Consider the following 21642-nt stretch of genomic DNA (forward strand, 5'->3'; position numbering starts at 1 on the left):
TGTTGCAGAGGCAAGGGCAGTAATTGTTTCTCAGCTGCTATTTGTGGAAGTGGAGCTCATTTCTTTCTGAAACCTTGACATGTGAATGCAGTGTGGGCCACGACACGTCTCGTGTTCTTCTGATCAGATCCCCAGAGCAGTGGGAGATGAGTGACAGTTTGCATTTCGGCTGGCAAGGAAAAGCAAAAGCTGATGCAACTTTCTGCAGCCACCATGTGCCTACACTTTAATGATCCCATTATGTTCCTTCTGTAAAGCGGGGATAATAACTGTCAGGGAGGGGCAGAGTGGGCTGCTCCTCAAGGGAAGGGGCTTAGGTGACACCCCCGCAGATGTGCACCCCCAGCAACACGCCGGCCACGCCGCCCAACGTCCCCGACGCTCTGGCCACGTTCTCCAAGCTGCGAACCCCTGAGAGCCGGCAGAGCAGCAGCAGCCCCATCGCCTCCATGGCCTGTGCTGGCGGGAGCTTCAGCCCCTTCTGGGCTTCCTCGCCCCACAACCCCCAGCCCGCCTGGCTGCCCCCTCCTCACCCACCGCCCTTGGCCTCCACCACCCCCTGCCCCCCCAGAAAGCCACGGCCACCATGGACGGCCAGAGATCCGACTGGGCTGGCGGAGGTGGGGGCGTCAGGGGGGTCCAGGGTCAGGGCGTTGGGAGCGGGGGTTCCCCTGAGAATCGCACTGGAAGAATTTTCTAGGTATTATTTCTAGGGGGGGGGCACACACTGCTGGGGAGGGCACTGGCCCTCGAGAGCCTCTAGATGGCCTTTTCTCCCCTCATTTTTTAAAAATATATATCTAAAGTATATAAATCCAGAGAGAAGGAGCAGCAGCACTGAGGTGGGTGCTGGGTGGGGGGTTTCTTAATGCCCCCTCCCACCAGCATCGCTGCAGCGGGGCAGGAGAGCAAGGGGCAGGCAAATGACAAAGAAATCGATGGCTGGAGGCAGCTGTCGGCACCCGGATCATGGCTATGGGGGCACCGTGGATTGGGGGGGCACAGCCGCTGCGCCCCCTGCCTCTGCATGGCCCAGAGCCCTGATGGAGCCTCCAAAGCGCTCCCCTCCTCCGGCTCCCGAAATCAGCCCGGCTTCTTGCACAGCCCCCCCGAGGCCCCCTCACCCCGTCCTCCCTCCCTCGACACCCCCAGGCCCCAGGGGGATTCTGCAAGGTGATGTCCCCCCCGTCACTGCCACTGCCACTCGCCTGTGGGGTGACATTTCCCCAGGGACTTGCTGCTGCAATTAAACTGCTGCTGCCGTTAAACCTTGCAAAGCGCTCAGAGGAGCTGCTGAGGGGCTGGACCCTGCCCTGCTCAGGGTTTCTGGCAGCGCTGCCGGCTCCTGGGGGGCAGCCGGGCTGGTCCTGCGCAGACAGGGATGGGGTACCCGCTGCTCTGCCCCCCCTTTCCCAGGGAGACCTGCCCGCCTCCCTTCCCGGCCTGGAGGGTGGCAGCAGCACCCCCCAGGGACTGCAAGGGTGCAATGGGTGCTGCTGGGGGAGCTCATTGCCTTGAATTTCCCTGAAGTAAAGTAACCGGCTCTTGCAGCACTGGGCACAGGATTTCTGAGCCCTCTGCTCCCAAACACACAGGTTCCTTAGGCACAGAGAGGCAAACAAACCCAACCAACAGAAAAAACCACCCCAAACTTGCAGCCTTTGCTCTGAATTTCCTCCCTTCAGGTGGTTATCTGCATCTGCCATGAACTGCCACCTTATTTTAATTTCTTTTAATCTGTCTAAATAAGATTTTAAAAATAAGAAGCGAGTCCGTGGCTCCTTTTGTTTGAAGGCCATGGGTGGTGGCCTTGCTCCCTCTGCTGCCAGGAGAGCGGGGCTGGGACAGGCGAGGTGGCGGCCAGAGGGGTCTTGGCTCTGGGGGGTCCCGGTGGCGCTGGAGCTCTGACCCCTGCCCTGCCGTGCTGGTTTGATTGTAACCACGGATGGTTGGGGTGTCACTGCATCAGCTGGTTCAGATCCATGCAGATGGTTGGGGTTTCTCCCTGCTGGTGCTGGATCTGGGGCTCCCAAAATTGTGCTTTGTCTGTTGGCTCTGAGCAGCTGCTGCCAGCCCAGGCTTGGAGACAGGTCCTTGGGGACCCCAAGCTCGACCTTTTGGGGAGCTCCATGGGGGAGATGGGGGCAGAATGCTCTGGGGAACCCTGTCAGCAGCTGGGGACCCCCTGAGGGGCTGGGGGGAAGGAGGAGAGGGGACAAGGAGGGGGCAGCCTCGGGGAGGGGGAGCTGGCAGGGCTTTGGGTGGGGGGGCAGAGCTTGGCAGGGCAGGCAGCACCCCAGCACTGCCCTTGGGGGGCTGGTGGGAACCCCCTGGCACGTGGCTCCATCGGGGACATGTCTGGTCCACTGCCCGGTCTCAGCTGCTGCGCTTCAGCTGGAGAGTGCAGAGTGCCAGCTCTGATGGGCTGAGCATCCCCGGTTTTGGGGTGCAGGAGGTTTGCTCGGGGGCTTTCCTCCTGCCTGTGCAGGCAGGGCAGGCAGGGCTGGCAGCTCCCCTGCCCGCGGGCCACACTTTTGCTTGGCTGTACGAACAGCCCGTGTCTCTTGTAGGGCCTTGGGTGGCTGGGCTGGCACCGCCGGCATCGCCTGGCTGGGGAAACTGAGGCACGGGGAGGCACCGGGCTGGCTGCTGGTGCCGGGGTGGCAGGGGCAGGCAGGGCTGGGGCAGAGCTGCTGCCTGCTGGGGCACCCGGCGCTGGGAATTGCCTTCCCCTGGCCCAGCTCAGGCCATCAGGGCGTGCAGGGCAGGTGACACTGGTGGGTCCCCGCGGGCTGGACTTGTCTGGGTTTGTTGGGATGTGCCGTGTCCCCTTGCCCGTGGCAAGCTGTCCCCTCCTGGCCTTGTCCCAGCAGCTGAGAGCTGGGGCACCACAGTGATGGGCCCCAGAGCTGCCATTCTGGCTGGGTGTGCTCAGCTGTCCCCAGGGTGGCCGCAGTGTCCCTGCAGAGGCAGGAAGCAGGGACGGGTTTTTGTGACGGGTGCTAATGAACTTGCCGTTCATTAGCTGGGAGGGGGGAGGCTGTTGGGAGCTGGGTGCTGCGGGGCTGGGTAGGGTGGTTGGGTGCTGGGAGAGCGCGGGGGTGTCAGCAGGAGCTGGTCTGTCTGGCTGAGCCCCCCAGTTCTGGTGGGCACCCCAGTTCTTGGGATCGCTTGGCTGGGAGTCGATCCACCCCCCGTCCTTCCCCACCTCCAGCTAAGCTGTAATTACAGCGCTCGGCAGCTTTGCTGCTGGCAGGCACAGGAATGAAGTCTCCCTGCGTCCATCTGCGCGCATGGCATCACCTGTTGCAGCGGATGGGTTTGTGCTGGGGGTGGTTGTGCTCGGCAGTGCTGTCCCCATTTTGGGGGTGATGCCCACCTGGGGCACAGGGCTCCTGGGACCATCCTGCCCGCCTTTCCCTGGGGGGTTGTAGATCCCCACGGCTCTCAGGGAGAGCCTGGCAGCGAGCAGCTTGTTTAATGTGAGGTGTCACCAGCTGCCATGGGCTGTGCTGTGACACCACTGGCGGTGCCGTGGCAATGCCCGAGATGCCCGCCTGGCTCCAGGGACGGGACTCTGTGTCCCCCCAGCATCCGCAGTTTGGCTCAGCCTCCCCCAGCCCTTCATCGTGGTCTTGTCCCCTTTTGGGGTGTGCCACCCAAGTGGCACCTGTGTGCTTGTGTCCACGGGGACGGGGTGTCCCGTGGGGGCCATGAGCATGAGTAAATGGCTCTGAAGTGCCTGGATGGAGCTGGGCACACATGTGCCCCTCCTGGTTCAGGAGGGGTTGTTGGGCATTGGAACAGGCTGCCCAGGGCAGTGCTGGAGTCACCAGCCCTGGAGGGATGTACAGATGGAGATGAGGTTCTCAGGACATGGGGCAGTGCCAGGGGTGGGTTGCCTGTTGGACTCGATGATCTAGAGGGTCTTTTCCAACCAAATGATTCTCAATACCCTCCTGGGTGTTTGCTGGCTGCCCTGGTACACAGCGGCTCTGGGGCCACCCTGGTGGGGCCAAGGCTTGGCTGCTGGGACGGCTGAAGGAGGAGGATGCGCCATTAGGAACGACGCACACCAGGACGCAGACAGAAATTCACGCAGAGGCAGAGATCTTGTTCAGGAAGGGGCGCAGAGCCTGGCCTAGCAGAGAGCTGACCTAGGCCTAGGCTGCCTTCTTTATTCACCATTGACAATTTACAGGATTTACAGGTACAGGCCTGGACTGAGATGTTTACAAAAGGTGTTTTTCCACTAATTGCTATTAAGAACACACTGAACTCATGTGATGTTTGCCTCACTTGTTTTTCCACTCATTCACAGGCCCGGCCCAAGGACATTCACACATCCCACGCACTTGGGGCGGTTATCCGGCCCGAGATACCATTCTCACGGGTCTGGGCCATAACTTTTTACAATTACGAGAAACGTACTTTGAAGTAATCTGTCCAAGGCCCTTTAGATACTATGATGTTAGTATTATGTCTTTGACCGTCCGGATGGTCATGTCAGTTTGGATCTTCCTTTATCATCCAGGTGGCTGGAACCGCACATCTGGCTTTCCCACATCTTACTTTCCAACATTTCCCCCTTTTTTGTTTTATACATCAGGTTCCCAATGAGCGCAGTAAGGACCCTGCCTTTGTTCTTCTTTGCATTCTGTATCATTCTCCAGAGGATTCGAAGGACTGCAAGAAAAAACATCACACGAGCATATCCAATTCCCACAAAAACCCATAGATGCAGACTGAGAGCTGAAAATGAAGTTTTACGGTCTACTCACTTTATGCTATCAGATAATGTTAGCCCTTTTGTCTTACAGTCCTAATCCTTGCAAACTATGTAATTATTTTGCAGGGTACTGGATAAATCCTAAATCAGGCCTTGCACATTAGCTAAGACTGTTATTTTACTTCCTATCACTCATAAACACTATAATTCAACTTCAACGGCATTACACGTATTTAGCACTCTGGTAACAGACAATACAGGTTCAGGTATCAGCTAAGGAGGTTATTTAAATACAGTATCATAAGAATAATGAGGATCCACAACGTGCATGTAGTCCCTCACAAGAAACAAAACTAGAGGCCTTTTACTTCAGGTGCTCACAAGAAACACTCACTCACTCAGATAAAGAAGTGAGGTGTCATTAATCCCAGAAGTTTCCTTAGACGCTGTTCCTGTCTAAGGAAAGGACTCCAGTTCACAGACCCGCAGCTCCAAGAAGACCACTCCAAGGGGGTCTTCGGCGGGAACCCCGTTTCATTGTTTGGCCAGACGTGGCTGTGGCCCTTACAACATAGTCCAGAAGCCTCTCAGCGAGTCTGGGCACCTCCTTTGTCAAGGACCCTGTCAATTGACCGAGGGTCCCACCCCTCCTGACCCATCAGTTGGCAGAGGTGAAGTTCATTGACAACACCTTGGTACCATTCTGGGTGTATATATGCGGGGACAGGCACCGTGGGGCACAGAAGGTGCTAAAGAGCCCTCAACCTCCTCATTGAAAGCTCCAGAATTCAGGGGAATGTGTAACTGCCTCACAATCCAGCCTGCGACCACAGTCGTCTGGCAAACTGCTTTGGAGTGGTGGTGCAGTCACCTCTTCCCTCCAAGGTCAAAAGGGGGCATTCTGTTGGTGACTTTGAATGCCCACTGTGGACCATCATACCTTATGTGTCATTTCCTGTTGCAGTCAACCTACAATAGAACAGAATAATACAAATTACAACAATTACAGTTATTAACAAATATTGGAGAAAGCTGGTTAGCCATACTAATAAGGAAAACAAATGCATTGAAAGTTTTTTCGCCCGTTAGTCCCCAGTCCAAATCATGTAAATCTGTATCATTCTGATATGCCAGTGCCTCTTCCTCTGGTCTCTGCTGTTTCTTTGTTGCCCTCTGCTGCAGGGACAGATGCTGGATCTCTGGCATTAGGTCCTGCACCATGTTTGTCCAACTGGTAGAAAGGTTTAACACATTTCGCAGGAAGCCGCTTTGGTCCTGTTGGAAGAAGAACACAAGCAGAGCCCTTCCCCAGGCGACTGGTTCTACAGGCCCTTGCCACTGACTGTTGTGCAGGGGATCCCGGTACAAAACCTTTGGTCTCTGAGACAGTGGGTCTGGAACAGGGAAGTGTTTTTCCGCTGCTGCGATAGAGGAGGGAGGCACAGTACGATTCAAAAAAATTTAAAGTGTGTGTTGCATTGTCTGATTGTTCCTGAGGGGTCATATTCCCCCTTTTTTGTATTAATAACATCTGTTTCAGTGTGGAATGTGCTCGTTCAGTGATAGCCTGTCCAGTGGGAGAATGTGGAATACCTGTGACACGTGAAACACCCCAGTGCTGTAAAAAATATTGCGTGGCTCTAGCAGTGTATCCAGGACCGTTGTCAGTTTTAATCTGTCGTGGCACTCCCCGTGTAGCAACACCGCGGGTCCAGTGACGCTGAACGTCTTTGCTTTTCTCACGTGTATGCGCAGATGCACAACGCATACCTGAAAAAGTATCTGTAGAAACGTACGTATTTCAAATGGCCAGAAGATGAAACGTGTAACATCAGACTGCCCAGTGTCATCAGCTGAGAGTCTGCGAGGGTTCACTGCAAGGGAGGGCGAGCTTGTAATCAGACCTTGGCACTCCGGGCAAGGGCGCTCTGTGTCTCTCGCTTGCTCGAGAGTGAGACCGAACACCTTTTGAAGGCAGCGGCGTTCTGATGGAAGAAAGCACGTGAAGCCCTGGCAGACTGGAAACGACTGTAGCTACAGCGTAAGAATCCGCAACTACATTGCCTTCAGTTGTGGGACCTGGTAAAGCTGTATGAGAGCGTACATGAGTAACAAACAGTGCGTGTCTGCGAAGCTGTAATGCAGTTCGCAGTGATGCAAACGTATCAGAAAGTTGCTGTTGCGAGATGTCTTTAAGAAAAGCAGAGGGGACGCGCTCTAGGACCTTGACCACGTACTCAGAACCACAAACCAAATTTAGAGCTTCCTCCCTAAAAAGCTCTAAGGCAGGCAGAACTGCACCAAGTTCCACTGATTGGGTTGAGCCTTCAACAATTTTAACAGCGTGATGCTGGAATAAAGCCAGCGTGCCAGAAAGAGAAGCAACAGCTACTACACACGAAATTTTACCATCACATTCACGCAATAAAGAACTAAATTACTTACGATCTTCTGTATTATCACAAAACGCACATTTTGAGTCAACGGATTCTCAGGATTTAACAGTTTGTGAACTTCTCGTGCCACATAACAAAGACCTACCAAAACTGTAACACACTTAAACAGACACCCACAAAGAAAACAGGTGGATGAGGAAAGCATCTTGCAGACTTCAGCAAGTTTTCTGACCTGTGTGTTATCAGGTAACTCTCTCAGCCTGTTGAAGTTCAGACCGTTCACCTGTAGAACTGTCTGAAATCATCTAATGATCTCTTGTAGAGATTTGTTTTTGTCCTTTTCTTCTGGCCTTAAAACCAACATTAATTGCAACAAGGCGTTATACTTCAAGATTCTATTCTCCGGACACTTTTCCCAGTCATTTAACTTATACAGCAGCCAACACTAATTTCAGTATTTAACGAGATCATATTTTCTCCTATTTCCAAGTGCTTTCCTATGTTCTAAAACACCTCCCAGTACCGATGACTTAGGAACACGACTGAAAACAGTCATTTCTGACCCCGTCTCGTAAGTAAACCCCTTGAGAAGAGGGAGCGGGGGGAAGCACAGGGCTGCTGGCAGCGCCACTGGGAAAAGTGGGGAGAAGGTTTTACGGCGCACTTAAAAACAACCAGTAAAACAATTAACTCACATTCCTGACAAGCTGCTGGATTTGCAGAGAGGCAACACACGGGAGCACATAATATGTACTGGAAAACTCGCAGATAACACGTTGATAGCAAACATCAGCGTTCTCTACTGCGAATTCCAACACCAGTGCTTCCTTAACTTCTAAGTTTTCAACCTGTTTATTGATGGCCTCTTCAGGATGGTCAATAAATTGCATGTAATTCTCACTGGGACCCTGATAATAGTTGTAAATAATTTGGCTGCTTTGTTGGTTTCAGACACCTCTACTGTAGCTTGATAGGCAAGGTCTGCTGACTGCCTCAGGATCTCAGAAGCTCACGGCGCCTGTAATTGTGGTGTGTCAATTAGTGTCTGTTCCAGGAGCTGGGGGATACCTGCCCCTTTCAACGAGTCCTCGTCATTCTGTCCTAAATGATCTAGAGCTGTTACATTGCACAGGTCTAATTTTGCTTGAGTCTTTCATGGTCTTACCTGATCTCGGGGCACACGAACACATACTCTTTTTCCTGTTAACTTTTGAAGAAAATGCTGCAAACCCCCATCCCCATCCGAGTCATCAGATAACACGGACTTGAACGGTGCTGGAGAATCACTGGTAACAAGGGGTTCGGAACAGTGCACATTCTCGCCAATACTTTCTAGCATCACAATTATTTGTACAACCTGAGTCCCCAGGCGCACCCCCCTTCCCATCACGATCAGCGGGTGTGTTCAGCCAGAGGCCGACAGAAGGGAGCATCAGAGGGTGAAATGTCCTGTGGAAGGAGCAGAAAGTTACCATCCTCTGTAGGTTTCTCCCCACCCGGCCCATGAATACCTCCGCTTTATTTTGAGCAATGGACCTTGTTCAAATGCCTTGTTCTGGGGAAAAAATAGAATGAGTGTTTTTAAAAAGAGTTATTTTTTTTAGCGAATGACAGACTTCAGTGCCACACAGGGAACCATGGGCAGTGCGGTGATCAAACATCCCTGAGGACGTACCTCAGCTTCAGTGTCTTTGCACCTGGTGTTTGGGGAGAGAAGGAGCAAACTCAGGCCCTGAGCTCTGAGACCGTGGGACGTGGATGGGGGGGAGTGCAGAAATACCTGCCCAAGACAGCAGAGAGCACAGGGCACTGGGGCTGGATCTTAGCAGAGGAAAAATGGGGAAAAACGAGAGGAAGGGAAAGAAATCTGCATTTGTTCAGATTTCCTTCAGTGCTGAAGGGTCCTGGTGCTGGACACAGTGGTCAGTCCCCCTCGCCGGTGAGCGGGCATCACCCGCTTCGGTTGCCAAGGAACCGCCGGAGCATAATCCAGCTGCTCCTGGCAACCATTCCACACCAGCTGGGCACCAGCAGCTGGTGGGCACAGGCAGGACCGAGGCGAGGAAGGTCCTGGGAAAGCAGAGGGAAGAGGCACCCAGGGGCTCATCCCCTGCCCGGCTGCCTCTCCCAGGCTTGCAGAGCAGTTCCTGGGTGCCCGGTAGAGCAGCAGTGCCAGGAGGACCTGGGCGTTCTGGGCCCTGCTGGTGGCTGAAGCGATGGCCGCCAAAGATGAGGAGGACCTGCCGGCCTATTTCCTCCAGCAGTACAGGCAGAACCTCCTGCCCTTGCTCAGGTGAGGGGACTCCTCCACCCACCTCCATGCCCTCCATCCTCTTCTCCTGTTTCCTCCATCCCTCCTTCCCCCACGGTGGCAAACTCCCCGATCTCCACCGCTTCAGTCTCCTCTCCTCCCTCCCTTGCCCAGCCCTGTTCCTCCCTGTGACCCCCCTTGCTCTGTCAGAGGGTTCCCTGCTGGGGATGCTGTGCTGCCAGACGGGATCTGAGATGGTGCTGGGTTGCTCTGGCCCGTCACCCCACTCTGGACACAGTCCAGCACCCTGCCCAGGCACCAGACCCAGCGTGTAACCTTGATGGAAACTTGTGTGGCAGGAAACACAGGCTGACAGAGGAGGGCTCCCTGTCTCCATTTGTTCGCCTCCAGGAGAAGAGGAAAGAAGCCAAACAGGTGCAAATGGCCCTGGAGGAGAAGCGAGAGGTGAGAAAGATGGGAGGGTGCTGGGGCATGGTAGGGGTGTTGTGGTTTTTAGGAGGGCAGCAATGGGCAGGTGAGTGGCTCCGGGTGCGGGCGGCCACGTCACGCTCGCTCTGGTGCTGCCAGGCCTTCAAGGAGAAGATGGCTGACATAGCCCGCCGGTGGAGGGAACTCCACGCCAAGAAGGACCAGCTGAAAACCTACATGGAGAAATCTATGAGGAGGTTAAAGGTACGGCTGCTCCTGATCAGCTCCGCTGACGTGACCCTGAGCCACAGCGCCACCTTCTCCCCTCCCCTGGGGAGACAGTCTTGGGCCAGCACTTCTGTCCAAGCCTCCCTTGAGCCTGGCGGGGTGAGGAACAGGACTGGCAGGGCATGGGGGTTTGTACTGCAGATGGGGAAAGCCCTGAGAGCGCTTGGGCAGCAGAGAGCTTGTCCAGTACCAGTGTGATCTCCTGAGGGCCCCAAACACCCCCCAAGAAGGATCTCAGCCTGTCCCCACTGTTGACACCCAGGTGACTCCCAAGGGCAGGTCCCAGTAGGTCTGAAAAGCAGAGTTCTGTCCCAGGTGCCTGTCTCCAAGAGCCAAGGGTCAGTGCAAGAGGGGTGGCCATGTGTCGTGGCGTAATTTAGGGTTCTGCTTACTGCAGAACAATGCTTAGATGTCTCAAAGAGAAGTGCAACGTGGAAGAGTTCGGGGGCAGGTTCACTCTGTTATTCACTGCGTGGGGGAAATATGTCAAGCCGAACGCTGCTGACCTTCTCTCCAGGAGCCTGCACCCTGATAACCGTTCACTCCGGAGTCTGTGTCTCGAGCTCCGGAGGTGAACTTTCAGGCGAGGCCGTACCCGTCACAGTGCGAACTCTCAGGATTCTTCTCTTCCTGAGAACAGTTTTCTGCAGAGTCTGTATTTTGGAGCTCTGGAAGCAAACTCCCAGGGCAGGCCTGTACCACACCATGTTGAACAGGGAGGGAAGATGTTCCCCGGGGTGCTGCAGCACTGCTCTGTCCCCTGTGAGTGTATCTCCTCCCAGTGCTGCCAGGTGACCCAGCTCCATCTGCCCTTGCCTTCCTTTCCTTCTGTGTGTGTGTGTATTGGTGGGGGAAACATCACTAGGAAGATGATCAGCTGCGAGTCCAGGCTCTGAAGAAAGCCGTGAGAGAAAGAGAGGAGAAAACACAAAAGGAGATGGAGCTTTTGAGGGCTAAGAAGAAACTCGAAGCCCTGAAAAAGGAACACCAGAAGCTCAGCACCCAAGTGCAGAAGCACTCCATCTTCAAAAACTACCTGGAGGATGTGGTGAAGATCTCCCCACAGGTGAGTTTGGACATGAGAGACAGATCATGGCCTCAGGGAGGGCTGTATGTGGATGTTAAACCTGGAGGAGATAAGGCAAGTCCAGGGAAATCATGACACTTGGTCAAACCCAGAGACCTCAGGTGGGATGGGAGGAGGTTCCCTGCAAGCCAGGTGAGCCAAGGGGACCAGAGTGAGGGGAGGAAAAGCAGAAAAGGAGATGAAGGCTTGAGAAAACCAAAGAAAAAGTGTTAGAAGGGGGAAAAGCACAGAGCTGAGGGGCATGGGGACCCCTTTGTGTCCCTGTTTCACGTGACATGGATGGTTTGGGAGAAGTGCCAAGCTGCCCCAGAATGGGAGCCCAGGCAGCTGTCGGGAAAGCTGAGCCCTTCTCAAGGGTGTGCGGGCGTCCCTCCCTGCATCGCTCGCACTCCTGCGGCCCGGCTGCCCCACTCCCATGGCTGGGTGACTTGGCCCTGGCAGCTGCACTTGTGCTTTGTTTCCTATCAGAGCACTGGGGGTGGTACGACATCTCCCCTTGCTGCTGGCAGTGGCAGCTCTGGGACCGGCACAATGGGGCCATCAAACAGGGAATGTGGCGACGCTCACAAACCAACTGGGGCAGCAGGCTCGCCAAGAGGGGAAATCTTTCAGCTGGGGGAGGTGTTGTCCCTGGTCAGGACAGGGTGCCAAACAGCACGGGACTTGCAGTCATGAGGGGAGGGCAGGGGCGTTACTAAACCCAGGATCCTTGTGCTGCAGTTTGAGGACATCCAGGACGTCATTTCCCGCTACAAGCTGCTGGTGAGGACGCGCAAGGACCTGCAGCAGTCCCAGGAGAAGGACAGGGAAATGATGGAGCAAGCCAAGGTGCTCCTGGATCAGTACGAGGCAGAGAAAGCAGCTGAGATCCTGCAGTGCCAAAATGAGCTGGAGCAGCTCCAACGACGTTTTGCGCAGGCTCAAAGTGATGTCCGCTTCTGGGTGAGGAACTGCGGGATGGGCAGGGGAAGATCTCCAAGGCCTGGCTGGGTGAAGCCACAGGGTCATGGCAAGGCACAGTGGCAGACTTTGTAACTGGAGGAGATGCCTCATTTCATCCCTGCAGGGGGCTGCAGAATGACAAATGACAGAGCAGGTCTGGAGCAGGTTATGTCAGGGGTTAAAACAAGGCCCTCACAAAACCGCCGGGATCTTTCCCTTCTTGTGTGAACTCACAGTCAAAAGAGATCTGCTACCCAGTCCTTGGGGAGGTTTGCCTCGGCACAAACCCAAGCGTGCTCCATCACAGGCCTGTTGGGTTTGTGTAGCCTGGTCAGACTCGTTTCCATTCACCATTCCTTGCAGCACCATCCCTGTCATGGGGCTTCAGTGTGGACCATCTCGTGCTCTCCACTGTTCATGGCTCGGGCCTCAGAGTGAAGCTGGTTTTGCTGATTTTTTATTTGTTTTCATCCTTTGCACAGCATCTGCACACCAGGGCTCACCCCTTCTCCTCCCTCCTTCCCAGTCCAACAATGACCCAGCTGGTGTCATCTGGGCTGTACCAAGGCACATGGATGTGTAGAAATGCGCGCAGCTCTGCTGGCCTCTGTTCCCTTTGCATCACTCTGAGGGGGCCTTGCCAAATTCCCTTCCTGGATACTCCAGGCTGCAGGAGTTGAGTCCCACCAGGCAAAGCTGGAAAGCGCGTGGTCTGGGCGGGTGGTGGTGGGATGCGCTGCCCCCAGGGTGTCCACTATCGGGGTATCTGGAGGACCCACTGGAATGAGGGGTGCAGGAGCTGGCAGAGAGATGGGGCTGCTCAAGGAGCAGCTGTGGTAGTTCCTGGATCTGCTTCCACCACACCGAGCTGAACCAGCTCCAGCATAGCCCTGGGTAAGGACAGGTTCTTCCTAGCAAAACAAAGGAGCGTGGAAGCCAGGCTCTCCAGCACTGAAGCAGCATCTTTGCTGGGACATATCACCATGCTGTGTGTCTCTCCTTCTCCTCCCGTCCTCAGACTGCTCGCTGGGCCGACATCCAGAACAGGAATGCCAAGAATGCCCTGATGCTGACGACGATGAAGATGGCCGTCCACAACCTCTTCCAGTGCGTGAACACGCAGCTGAAAGCCAAAGTGCACCTGCCGGAGGATGACAGCCTCAGACAGCTGGACACGGTAGAGCCAAGCCAGACCCCTCCCTGCCCAGAAAGAGGAGCAGTAATGACCCTCAGCTGCCCAAAGGGAGGGGAAAGCCCAGAGAAATCAAGGTGCCCAACAGACACTTTCCTCTCCAGCTGGGCTGTCTCTTGGGCATGGGGAACAGGCGGAGGACCCCAGGCAAACCTGTCTCGTCCCCCTGCTCTGACCTCTACCATCTCTCTTCCCTACCTTAGATTCAGCAGTCTATCCTGGACCTCAAAGGCATCGTTACGGAGGTGAAACGGAAGGGCATGGAGAGCCACCGGCGAGCAGCTAAGCGTGGGCATTAAGGGCAGGAGGAGGACAGAGAGCCCTAGGGATGCTGTGTTACGTCCGTGAAGTTTCAGAACCTTTCTAGCTGTTTTGTCCTGCTCAGTTGTTGAGTCCCTTTCATACTATTAAAATAACCAAAGATTTTAAAGTGTCTCCATTTCCTGGGAGGGTTGGAAGCATCAGAGCATCTTCACCCCAGAGGCCATGGGGTGCCCTTTCTGGCAGGTGGGATTCTGGTTGCAGGAGCCAGTGTCCCAGCAAAGCAGGCAAAACAGGGAGAGCAGGCCGGGACAGGAGTGGAGCTTCAAATAAGGATTAGTACTGGTGTTCACATTGGGACCTTCCAGCCAGACTGAGCTCTGAGATGTTGAAGAGGGACGTCACAGCAGGGGGGGCTGGTGCTTTGGAACAGTCATTCCCAACCCCATCTCGTAAGTAAAAACCATGAGGGAGGGAGGGGGGGAAGCACAGAGCTGCTGGCAGCGCCAGTGGGAAACGTGGGGAGAAGGGTCCCAGTGCACTGATACAAACAACATCACAAAGAAACAACTGTAACAACAACCAGTAAAACAATTAACTCACATTCCTGACAAGCTGCTGGATTTGCAGAGAGGCAACACACAGAAGCACATAATATGTACTGGAAAACTCGCAGATAACACGTTGATAGCAAACATCAGCGTTCTCTACTGCGAATTTCAACCCCAGTGCTTCCTTAACTTCTAAGTTTTCAACCTGTTTATTGATGGCCTCTTCAGGATGGTCAATAAATTGCATGTAATTCTCACTGGGACCCTGATAATAGTTGTAAATAATTTGGCTGCTTTGTTGGTTTCAGACACCTCTACTGTAGCTTGATAGGCAAGGTCTGCTGACTGCCTCAGGATCTCAGAAGCTCATGGCGCCTGTAATTGTGGTGTGTCAATTAGTGTCTGTTCCAGGAGCTGGGGGATACCTGCCCCTTTTGACGAGTCCCCATTGTTCCTTCCTAAATGATCTAGAGCTGTTACACTGCATAAGTGTAATTTTGCTTGAGTCTTTCATGGGTTTTATCTGATCTCGGGGCAACCCGTACACATACTCCTTTTAACTTTTCAAGAATATGCTGCAAACCCTCATCTTCATCCGAGTCATCAGATAACGTGGACTTGAGCGGTGCTGGAGAATCATTGGTAACAAGGGGGTTCGGGCTTTGGAACAGTGCCCCTTTTTTTTTTCAAATCTAGCCCAGAGAACCCACCCCATCCGCTGCCTCTGCGTGTTCCCGTTGCTCTTTTAATCCTCTCAAAGTCTCTAGCAACAAGTGCCACGTCGTTAACAGTTCAGTTGTTTCTTTGGATCTTTCAGTAGTGCTTTGCCCCATAGTAACACAGTCTTCCTTCGTAAAGTCAATTCCAGACGGCCAATAGCCTGCTTCTTCAGAAGCAACTTCCTCCGTTCCCGGTAGCTCACCAGCTCTTGGCGTGGTGTCTTGTCAAGGATCCGGATCTTCGGCAGCTCCCCCCCGCTGCTCTATCAGCTGCACCGGGCTCTGTCTCCCCAGCTCGTCTTCGGCTGTCACAGCTTCACCGCTGTCTCTTCTTCATGCGAGATCCTCTTCATACAGGATCACGTCGGGGTCACCATGTGTCGCGGTTGAGACGGACAAACGACATAGACCAAGTTCTTCCAGCATGAAAGCAGTAAATGCCATTTATTGCCACAAGTGCATTTTTATACAGTTTTACCAATTCATGTGTCTCTTCACTACTCCTTACAAGTTACAGCAGTAACATCTCATTGGCTAATTTTGCTATCATCGATGTTACTCTTCTACTCCGTTCCCTCTCACGGGTACATCCTTAACACCTCCAGATACTCCTTTCCTCCCATCTTTCTCACAGGTAGGCCTTCATATCTTCAAGGCTAATTTCTGTTCTCATGCCCTCCGTCAGGGAATCCACGGACCCACTGTAGGCCCCCACAGCCAATACATAAAATGCTCCTCTTGGAAAAGTGTCCTTAAAATTAGGTTCCCTTCTCCCATACTAAGGTCGCCTTCCATAAAGCAACGTCCCAAGATCTCCTGGGTCTGCTGGCAGCTCCAGGCTCTGCTGACAGCACCGTGCTGCTGCAGCCCCTGCAGCAGGGGATGGACACTGGCATCCCCCGCAGCATTTGCATCAGGATAATTCTCTCTGAATTATTTGACAAAGGCGGGTTGTGCTTCACACACCGTGGGAAGAATGAGGTTTACCCAACCTAGAAAGCTCCGGCTCACTGAAAATAGCAGTGCCTGTTGTTTCTCTGCAGCTGGTTTTGGCTGGACACTGGAGCCCGGCAGCATCCCACCCGAGCCAACACAGCGGTGGTGGGAGCGAGAGAGGGAACCTGAGCGGGGCTTAGTGCTGGACTGAGTGGAACCAGAAATCCAAAGCAGCTTGACAATGAAAGCAGGAAAAGCCTAAAGAAAAAGCGAGGGGAGCCGGACGGTGAAAGATGCAGGAGCCAAACTGAGAGTCAGATCAGAAACCGGCTTTTGTTGGAAGGAGATGGGCAGAAAGCAAGACCTGATGAACACGTGAAAGGGAAATAGTCTAAAATGCGACAGTGAAACAGAGGCACGTCCCAAAACTCCAAACCTGCCAGAATTAGGAAGTGTTAGATAATGACAGTGGCTCTGCCGGGTCCCCAGCAATGTGCCACAAAGTGCAGCAGCTCAACAGCACCGAGAGCCTCTGGACCCCCTGCCATGCTGATGCGGGGAATAAAACCAGCTCCCATCAGCCAAGGACCTAGAACCCTGCTCGGGTTCTTCTTGAGCAGCATCTTTCCAAGCGCCGGGGCGCAGGCAGCGATACCTTTCTGACAGTAACACCAGTTCATGCCAACCCAAAGCCATTTGCAGGTTGCAGCGGGCGCCAGGAACGCTCGCTGTGCTGATCTGCCTTTCCGCAATATCGTATGTGCGACCTTCCCTCTTCAAACCGTTCTGAACGCGATGCCTTCCTGTTCAGGCTGAATCAAACACCCATGGGCGCTGCAGCGTGCTGCAGACTGGGGAGCAAATTTGGGGTGGGGAAAATGAAAACGTCCAATGCAAGCAGGGGGGAAAAATGCTTGCTCACTATTCTGGAAAATTCCATGTTGTTATGGCACGAACTGTCCCGGTGCCTTGGGCACCAGACAGCTGGGATGGATATAAAAGACACGGAGAGTTTTGGTTTGATCAGGGAGACACGGTGACAGGACAGTGTTGGAAACGTCTCCTCTGCCTGGGCAAGAGTCTCTGCCCCAGGGAGGCACTTGGGTGTCAGGATAAGCTCAAGAGAAGAGCCTGAACAGATCTGAGCTGAGCTGTTCCAGCTGTTCCCGGCAGAAATCCATTGTCATGCTGCCAAACCACAATAACAATAAAGAAAAAAGGGAAAACGTGGTGCCCACTGTCTGGGCTTTGCCATCAGACAATGCTTCCTGTATTGGAGCCGCTCCCGTCCCTTGGCACAGGCTGGAACACCCGTGCAGCCGGGGGGAAATGTGCTTTCAGACACCCCGTCCCACTGCCGCGGGCTGTACCCGGGGCTGAGCTGGGGAGAACTGGTGGGGCTGGGAGACCGGGCACGGTCCAGCTCTGCCTGTGCGCTGCCTGTGCGCTGCCTGTGCGCTGCCTGCACCACTGCCTGTGCGCTGCCTGTGCGCTGCCTGTGCGCTGCCTGCACCACTGCCTGTGTGCTGCCTGCACCACTGCCTGCACCACTGCCTGTGCGCTGCCTGCACCACTGCCTGCACCAGCTGGATCGGGCAGCGATGTTGTCTCCAGGGCTCTCCAGACTCATGTAACAAGTGCTTTCTGGGTGCAAGTGAGATCGAAGCCTGCGGTGATTTTGAGGAGATTGGTCAAGGCCCAAGGAAATCTGTAATGCTGGTCTGCCGGCAAAACACGGCTGAGAATGTGACCGCATCATTATTGGGGGTGATTATACAATCACCAGCAACCCCCCACCCGCCGGTGACCTCTGATTTTGTGGTGCAAGGCACAAGGAGAAAGCTTCCCCCTGCAGAAGACACCTTCTTATTCACCCTCTCCAACTACAATTAAATTATAGATGGCAAGCTAAGTTATTTAGCATCCGCCATTAAAGATGCATGGGGCCTGCCTGTTCTTGGAGTGTGTTTGAGGAGGAACAGCATCGAGAAGGCAAACGCTGCTTTCCTGAGGATCCCGCATTGTGCTGATGAATAGCGGTGAACGTGCTCCGTCAGTTCGGAACACGAGGGCCGGCAGAAAACCCTGAGCTGCGGGAACCGCTGCACTTTGTTTGCAGCAATTTTGCTCTGGTTTTAGTGCACATGTCTGGTCCCTGGCTGCCTCGCTGAGCAGGTATCTCCGGGCTATTTTCGCCCATTATCCCCTGTGAATGAAGCAGCCGTGATCTCTGCAGCAGGCACTGAAACTGGGGGTGGGAAGGGAGAGCCCGGTACAGCAGCGGGAGCAGGGTTTGTGCTGTGCAAACCACCCGGGGCTCCGCCGGGGGGAGCGTGCAGGATTCGGGTGGAACAGCCTCACACCTTGGGCGTCTCCAGGATCAACAGCACCAGCTCGCGGAGCTGCATGTGCTCCACTCCATGTTTGCTCAGGCAGGAACCTCGTTGTTTTGCTGGGGCACTGGGAAGGCAGCAGCTGAGTGCTGGGGCAGGACCCTCTGCTCACCGTGTCCCTGCAGCTCACGGCCCCAGGGATGGGGCAGCCCAGCGCCATGCAGCGGGGGTTCTGTGAGGGAGGATGGGGAGCTGCTTCGGGTCTGGCTTTGAATGGGGCTCCCGGGGAAGGTCCGTCCAGGTGGACGAGGAGGCTGTAGCTGCTTGAGGTTAGAATCACGGAATTGTTTTGGTTGGAAAAGACCCTCAAGATCATCGAAGGGACCTTCCCAGCATCCCCAGTGCCCCCCCTGCCATGAGCAGGGACATCTTCACCAGCTCAGGTTGCTCAGAGCCCGTCCAGCCTGGCCTGGGATGTCTCCAGGGATGGTTCATCCACCACCTCTCTGCCCAACCTGGGCCAGGCTCTCACCACCCTCAGGGCAACAATTTCTTCCTCATGTCCGGCCTGAATCTCCCTCCTTCAGTTTAAAACCATCACCCCTTGTCTTATCCCAACAGGGATAAGTCAAAAGTCTGTCCCCATCTTTCTTATCGGCCCCTTTTAAGTCCAGAAAGGCCACAATAAGGTCTCCCTGGAGCTTCTCCAGCTGAACACCCCAACTCTCTCAGTCTTAGTGCGGCTGATTCCCTGTACCAGAGCTGCAGATCTCTATTATTGACAGGGTTGTTCCTCATGACTAATGACAGCGTAATGAGTACATTCACGCTGCAAAATACAACGTGCCTGCCGTCAGGCAAATGCATAATGGAGACGCTTGTGAGTGCAGCTCGTGTTATCCAAACACAAGCTGACTTGTGGCGGAAGAGCAGCACAGGTCGCTCTGCTCGTCTGCTTCTGGGCGTTATCCATGTAGGTCACGTCCATTTGTAAAGCTGCGGGGGCTCCCTGGCCCCGCCGTGCCGGTGAGGAGCGTGTGTGACTCCCAGCGCGGGGCGGCTGTGCGGGAGGGGACGCTGTGCGGGGCAGGAGCTGCCCAGCCGCTGCGGGAGAGGCTGCTGGGAAAGGAGAGGAGCTCGCTCGGCCGCGGGGCCATTTGCTCCAGACGCACTGACAGACTGGAAGGTCACACAGCTCCTGGCACTCACAGCGGTGCCCAAATCACCTGTCCCTGCGGCTGCACGGCTGCGATGGCAGAGCTTTGTGTGTGGGCACGAGTGCGGGGGCTGAGCCGTGACACAGGAGACGCTGTGCGGCTGCTGCGATGGACCAGCCGCCCCGGGTAGGGACCTGCAGCAGCTCCCTGCGCTGGAGCAAGTGAATTCACAGGATCACAGAATCATGGAGTCCAACCATCACCCAGCCCTGGCACTGCCCCATGTCCTGAGAACCTCATCTCCGTCTGTCCAACCCTCCAGGGCTGGTGACTCCAGCACTGCCCTGGGCAGCCTGTTCCAATGCCCCACAGCTCTTTGGGAAAGAAATTGTTCCTAAATCCAACCTCAGCCTCCCCTGGCGCAACTTGAGGCCGTTTTCTCTGCTCCTGGCGCTTGTTCCTGGGGAGCAGAGCCCGACCCCCTGGCTCCAAGCTCCTTTCAGGCAGTTCAGAGATCAGAAGGTCTCCCCTCAGCTCCTGTTCTCCAGCTGAACCCCCAGGTCCCTCAGCCGCTCCCATCACACTTGTGCTCCAGCCCCTCACCAGCTCCGTTCCCTTCTCTCAACTCACTCCAGCACCTCAAGCTCTTTCTTGGCGTGTGGGGCCCAAAGCTGCCCCCAGGATTTGCGGTTTGGCCTCCCCAGTGCCCAGCGCAGGGACGGTCACTGCCCTGGGCCTGCTGGCCACACCAGTGCTGGTACCAGCCAGGACGCTGGTGGCCTTTGTGACCACCTGGACACACAATTCAGCCTGTGCCCATGAAGTCTGGGCTGTATTTGATCAAGTGATGCCGCTTCCTACTGAAAAGAAAGCTGGGCAGGACGGGCCATCTCCACAGGCTCTGCTCCCCGCTTTCAGAGCTGCCAGGTGACAGAGCTGGGCCCTGAGCCCCTGCCTGGCTGTCACAAACCCTGGGGCTCAGCAGCCTTTGCTCTCACCGTGCCAGCTCCTCCGAGCTGTGAAGAACCAGCTGGTGCAGGAGGAGCACACGGGGCTTTGGTCCTTATGGCCCAGAACAGCCACACTCAAACACGATGTGCGATCCCCGGTGGTACGTGGATTCTCCTTCTACCTGTCATGACAGGTCTGGTGGGATCTGGTGGGGATGGAATGCTTTCCAAGACTTTGTCAAATGCCAAAGCACAAATTTTTACGCTAAAGGAATAAACAAACTTATTTCTCGTTGGCAAAAATGTGTTGATCATAATGGTTCCTATATTGATTAATAAAGATGTATTTGAGCCTAGATCGAATGATTCAAAGCTTGTGCTCCAAAACCGCCATTACTTTTGCACCGAGAGAACACTTTGCTGCGCGGGGGATCTGCAGCTCCAGCCCGGCGCTGGTGCTGACGCGGCTCTGCAGGGCTGCTCAGCTCTCACAGGCTCCTCTGCTGTTTTCACCCCTGCACAAGCACAAACGTTGCGTCTGTCCCACATTCCAGGGTTTGCTCCTGCCTTCCAAACCACAGCCAGCGCTGCTGCAGAGCTTGTGGAACCTGCCCGAGTGCTCATTGCCCACAGCATCGAGTCTGGACTGCAAAGAGACAGAGTACGAACGACTTGATTCCTTTGCTCCAGACTCCATTAATAACAGCAGAGATCTTTTAACCAGAAGGAATGTGACTTGCTGAGTGTTGGGTGGACAACGCATGTGCACAGACACTGTTCGAGCCGATCCAAAAGGATCCACCCCTATTGTGCTATGAGCAGTAAATATTTTTAGTGGCGTATAAGGAATAAAAACCAATCACACCTTTAAATGGCCATCCCCTGCTGCCTACCAGAACCGCTGCTACTATCAAGACAGGTATGGCCCTGTCTAGCTGACACTGCCTTTAAATCACCATCTTAGTTCACTAAAATGTCTATGAGCCTTCACACTAAGGAATGCCACATCTGCTGCCATTTGAATTTGTGACAGAATTCTCACAGCCCTTCAATGCCCGCAAAAGCAATATTTACTGCACTCGCATCACTTCACAGGCTGGCTGCCCACACTGATCTTTGAACAAACAGTATCTGCAGAGCGGTTTGTTTGAACAACAGATACAATACTGGGTGCTCATTCTCAGACAAAATATGTATTTCATGCCAATCTGGAGCCTGTTTGAAAAATGAGGCCAATGACCAGGAGTTCGAGTGTGTCTGGCTGGAAACAGCCAGGCATGTTCAGAAACGAGTGGACTCTCACTCGTGAAAACCAGGCTCCTGAAGAGAGGTGTAAATTGGAGACCGCGACTGAAGCAGCCCTGACGTCCCTGTATTCCTCTGAGAACACTGACTTAAAAGTTGGACTCACAAGAGCTGCC

At 54.5% G+C, this 21642-nt stretch overlaps 2 protein-coding genes across 3 annotated transcripts in view; both read left to right on the forward strand.

Annotated features, from left to right (window-relative positions):
• Positions 1–21642, forward strand: part of LOC136109399 (uncharacterized) — a 96183-nt gene that overhangs the window by 35604 nt on the left and 38937 nt on the right. The gene's annotated exons all lie outside the window — the stretch shown is intronic.
• On the forward strand, positions 8774–13744 carry LOC136109650 (coiled-coil domain-containing protein 42-like). 2 transcript variants are annotated; one of them, XM_071816570.1, is made up of 7 exons: positions 8774–9418; positions 9736–9841; positions 9965–10069; positions 10959–11159; positions 11901–12122; positions 13141–13391; positions 13518–13744. In XM_071816570.1, the coding sequence occupies exons 1-7, from the start codon at positions 9342–9344 to the stop codon at positions 13561–13563; spliced, it is 1008 nt and encodes a 335-aa protein (XP_071672671.1). In that variant the 5' UTR covers positions 8774–9341; the 3' UTR covers positions 13564–13744. The 2 variants fall into 2 exon arrangements, with proteins under 2 accessions (XP_071672671.1, XP_065708553.1); XM_065852481.2 differs by having other exon boundaries at positions 8953–9418; positions 13141–13299.

The sequence above is a fragment of the Patagioenas fasciata genome, chromosome 18 (assembly GCF_037038585.1).
Source record: "Patagioenas fasciata isolate bPatFas1 chromosome 18, bPatFas1.hap1, whole genome shotgun sequence".
Taxonomy (NCBI): Eukaryota; Metazoa; Chordata; class Aves; order Columbiformes; family Columbidae; genus Patagioenas; species Patagioenas fasciata.

Excerpts from the sequence above, each read along its gene's own strand:
- LOC136109650 (XM_071816570.1), top strand. The coding sequence starts at position 9,342 with ATGGCCGCCAAAGATGAGGAGGACCTGCCGGCCTATTTCCTCCAGCAG. Across the intron at positions 10,070-10,958 it reads AATCTATGAGGAGGTTAAAG|GAAGATGATCAGCTGCGAGT; the intron begins GTACGGCTGCTC and ends AAACATCACTAG. Across the intron at positions 12,123-13,140 it reads AAAGTGATGTCCGCTTCTGG|ACTGCTCGCTGGGCCGACAT; the intron begins GTGAGGAACTGC and ends TCCCGTCCTCAG.